At 39.6% G+C, this 4,473-nt stretch overlaps 1 protein-coding gene across 1 annotated transcript; it reads right to left on the bottom strand.

The window, feature by feature from the left end:
• Window positions 1-475: 475 nt before the first annotated feature.
• LOC148193202 (uncharacterized) lies at window positions 476-3,844 on the bottom strand. Its single transcript, XM_088099828.1, has one exon. The coding sequence runs from the start codon at window positions 3,829-3,831 to the stop codon at window positions 1,195-1,197; it is 2,637 nt and encodes an 878-aa protein (XP_087955954.1). The 5' UTR covers window positions 3,832-3,844; the 3' UTR covers window positions 476-1,194.
• Between the last annotated feature and the right edge of the window lie 629 nt (window positions 3,845-4,473).

Genomic DNA, 4,473 nt, shown 5'->3' with positions numbered 1-4,473 from the left:
GTGTGCACTTGAATAGCTTGAATTGTGTTTAGATAATTAAATGTTACAGTGTTCAATTTAATATTTTCATGTATTTTAATTCTATTCGGTTGTGTTCAATTCTAATTCGGATTTATTTCATTCCTAGTTTAATTAAATTTTTCCCACATTAGAACCCAAAAACCATTTCAAAACCCCCCACTACGTGTTTGACCTGAGACTGAACCACATTTGGTCCTTGAGAGACAACCTAGGAGTCAAATCCTAGCACTATACTGCATTCTTTTATGCACAACTTTTGTTGGGAGGTGCGACCCTCTCATCAAAATGGCGCCGTTGCCGGGGACCAACGGTTCAGTCTTAGGTCTTTTTGTTGTGTTTGTGTGTGTTGTGTTTTGTCTTGTGTTGTGATGTGATGTGATGTGATGTGATGTTCTGTTTTGTGTGTGCGTGTTGCATGTATAAATGTGTTGTGTTTTATTTGTTTCATGATTTTTAGTATTCTTCTTTTTCCATGTCTACCTATTTTGATTTCGTGAACACTGCTTGTTTTGCTAGTGCCTCTGATTATGATTCTCCTTCTGCATGTTACTCTGATTGTAATTCATATTCTGCTGATTTCTATGTTGAGAACAATACGACTCATCCTCTAATTTCTGAGAGTGCTCTTTGTGAGCCGGTTTCACTTAAGGAGGATGATCTTCATTGCGATCTCACCCCTGGACTGATACATTTGCTGCCTAAGTTTCATGGTTTTGCAGGAGAATGCCCACACAGACATTTGGAGGAGCTCCACATCATGTGCTCTTCAATGAAGCCTCCAGATGTCCCTCTTGATTACATTTTCTTGAGCGCATTTCCGCATTCATTACAAGGAGCAGCTAAGGATTGGAAAGACTCTCTCCCTCTGAGATCCGTTACCGATTGGGGATATCTTGAGCATCAGTTTCTGAGCAAATTCTCCCTTGTGCAGTATGGTTACAGCAACGGTCTTGGATGGAATGACCCTACCTTGGAATGGTATAATGCTCCACAGCATCATTATCAAGAACCACCATTCCAGAGTACTTGTATGCCTCCACCAGTCCAGCAATACCAAAGTCAGCAATATGATAGTCCTGCCCAAATAGCTCCTCAGCCTTCTACTTCTGAGCCTACATTGCAGGAGTTGTTGGAGCAGATGACCATGCAGTGAATTCAGCATGACTCATTGGTTTAGAGATGGATGATGACATACTCAAGGTACGGCTTGACTTCACTGCAATTGATCAAGACATGGACATGAGCAGAGTTGAATTCAGCATCAGTTAACCAATGAGTGAATTCTTTCCCTGCGTGACGGCCTGATTGTCGGAAAACTGATAATGCACCTTCACGTAGTTCAACTTGCCATTGCATTTCATTTCTGAGATGAGTGGGAGACAACATGAAGTTCTTGAAATAATGTGAACAAAAATAAGTTGTCTCTCTGTGCAAGTAAGCTGCACAAATTGAGCCTTCCACTCTAGCTTTATTTTTAACTGACCGTTTGGATTCTCCCATAAACCTTTCAAAGGGATACATCCACCTGTACTGCACGGGTCCCCCAAGCCAAGCTTCATATGCAAGATGAATTGGAATGTGCTCCATTGAATCAAAGAATGCAGGAGGGAATATTCTTTCCAATTTGCAGAGAATAATCGGGATATTTTCATCCATCTTTTTAAGGGAATCTTCCTTTAGTGTCGTGCAACACAAATCTTTAAAGAAGTTACTGATTTCTATCAGTGGATGTAACACGTGCATTGGCAAACAACTGAACGCAAGAGGGATGAAAGTCTCCATGAATACATGACAATCATGACTCTTCAACCCTTGAATAGTACCGTTCTGAACATTGGCACATCTGGACAAGTTAGAAGCATATCCATCTGGCATTCTAAGCTCCTTGATCCATCCACACACTATTCTTGTCTCGTCTTTTGACATGGTGTAATTTGCTTTTGGTTTAAATAATCGGCCGTTACCTTGTGCCTTCAACTCTAAGTCTTTTCGTGCACAATACAAAGGTAAATCTTTTCTTGCTTTCTCATTATCTTTTGTCTTACCTTTAACATTCATAACTGTGTTGAAGACATTGTCAAAGAAATTTTTTTCTGTGTGCATCACATCGATGTTGTGTCTTAGCAAGTTGTCCTTCCAATAGGGAAGTTCCCAGAATATGCTTCTTTTAGTCCAATTATGCCATTCCCCAAACCCTTCTAGCCTATTCTGACCAGATTCAGTGACTTTTGGATAGTCTTTCACTCTTCTCCACACGTGTGATCCAGTCAACTTTGGCGGGGGCATATCCGTTTCAACTTGTCCTTTTCGAAATGCCTTTTTGTTTCTTCTAAAGGGGTGGTCAATGGGCAAGAACCGTCGATGGCAGTCAAACCAACTACTTTTCCGGCCATGACTCAATTGGAATGACTTTGTATGTTCCATGCAATGTGGACAAGCTAATCGACCATGTGTGCTCCAACCAGATAACATGCCGTACGCTGGGAAGTCGTTAATAGTCCACATCAAGGCTGCCCTCATAAGGAAATTTTGCCTCCTTGAAACGTCATACGTCCAAACACCATTCCATAACTTCTTCAAATCATCAATCAAAGGCTCCAAGTAAACATCAATCAATGATTTGGGATTAGATGGACCTGGTATTATACACGATAAAAACATGTAAGGCTTTGTCATGCACATCTCAGGTGGTAGATTGTATGGTGTAACTATCACGGGCCAACATGAATACGGTGATGCAGACGCCTGAATGTACGGGGTAAACCCATCAGAGCATAGACCAAGTCTGACGTTACGCGGTTCACTAGCAAAGGATGGATGTTTACGATTGAAGTGCTTCCAAGCTTCACCATCAGAAGGATGACGCAAAAGTCCCGGAGTTTTGTTACCATCATGCCATGTCATGTGTTCTGCTGTTTGCATTGAAGTAAACAATCTTTGTAATCTTGGAATTATAGGTAAGTAGAACATGGACTTTAATGGAATTGGTTTTTTTTGCCTCCGTCCAGCATGCATTGTCTGATATCGAGGTGAGCCACAAAACTTGCAATCGACCAACAATGCATCATTTTTGCCACTGTCATTGTCATAGAATAACATACATCCATTAACACAACAATCAATCTTCTTCACATCCAATCCCAACTTTGAAACACATTTCTTGGCTTGGTAATAGTTCTTCGGCATAAAATTGTTTGGTGGTGTCAAATCTAACATCAGTTTTGTATAGAAGTCCACTGCTTGAATGGGAACGTTCCAATTAGATTTCCCAGCCATGAGTCTAATGCACACTGACAATTTTGACTCACACGAACCTTCAAATACAGGTAGATTTGCCTCTGTCAGTAAATTGTAAAACCTCTGCGTCGTTTCATTTGGAGGTTCTTCAACATGAATATCGTCTGGTTCTTGTTGAGCATGGTGACGAAGTGCATTGTCGACCATCTCTTGCATATAGGCAAATTGATCTGTCTCAGATGTATGTACAATAGTATTCGAACCTGATGTAATCCGCTTTTCAGCTGCGGTGGAGGTCGATGGAATTTCTTCACCATGATATGTCCAAACCGTGTAATTAGGCATGAACCCTTTTTGGTAAAGGTGAACTTTGACGACTTCATCTTTCAAAATCATTGTACATTCGCACTTGATGCATGGACATCGAATCCCTCCATCAAGGGCATAATATTGATATCGTCGGGCCGTCTCCACGAACTCTTCAACTCCGATGACAAAAGATTCCTTCAAACCTCTCCTTCCACTATAACAACGGTCGTACATCCATGCACGATGGTTGGGAAATTGGGCCATGTTCTGTGACAAGCCAAACAAATAAAATCTTAGCCAAAACAGCAACACTCCATGTGACATAAGTAATAAAGCTATTACTACTGAAGTCAAACATGGAAGGCAATTTCAACACTATTGTCATAGGCATTCAATAAGGGCATCCAAAGAGAAGTCCTCAGTATTGAAATGACCCTGACATCCTAAGTCATTGTAAATAAAATTTGGGGGAGTCAATATTTTGACATTACTAAAGTTCTCTTTTATAGAGTACTTTCATATATTTTGTCAATTGTAAGTGGTTGAGGTAGTGTTACCCTTCTCATTCTACTGAGAATGTTTTTAACACCATAGGACTTTAAATGACTAATTAAATTAATCAATTCGTAGCATAATAAATCAACATACAATATATACGAACATACAATATATACATCAACATACAACATATAGATGAACAATCACTGATGGTCTAAATGCAGGTTTGCACTTTTACTGTATTTTAGATACTAGTTTTAGGTTCAAAGTTGTCAAATTATGAGTTTAAGCTACTACTTTTGGCTACTTCATCTATTATCTATTCGGAATTAATAATAGCTATATTATGAGCATGGATTTATCACTTTCCAAACATAAAAGTCAGACAAAACTCCTAAAAAATGAAAG

The sequence above is a fragment of the Vigna umbellata genome, chromosome 9, assembly GCF_029865625.1.
Source record: "Vigna umbellata cultivar VRB3 chromosome 9, Vumbellata_1.0, whole genome shotgun sequence".
Classification (NCBI taxonomy): Eukaryota; Viridiplantae; Streptophyta; class Magnoliopsida; order Fabales; family Fabaceae; genus Vigna; species Vigna umbellata.
The sequence above is the reverse complement of the archived record's forward strand: the minus strand, read 5'-3'. Positions and strand labels throughout refer to the sequence as shown.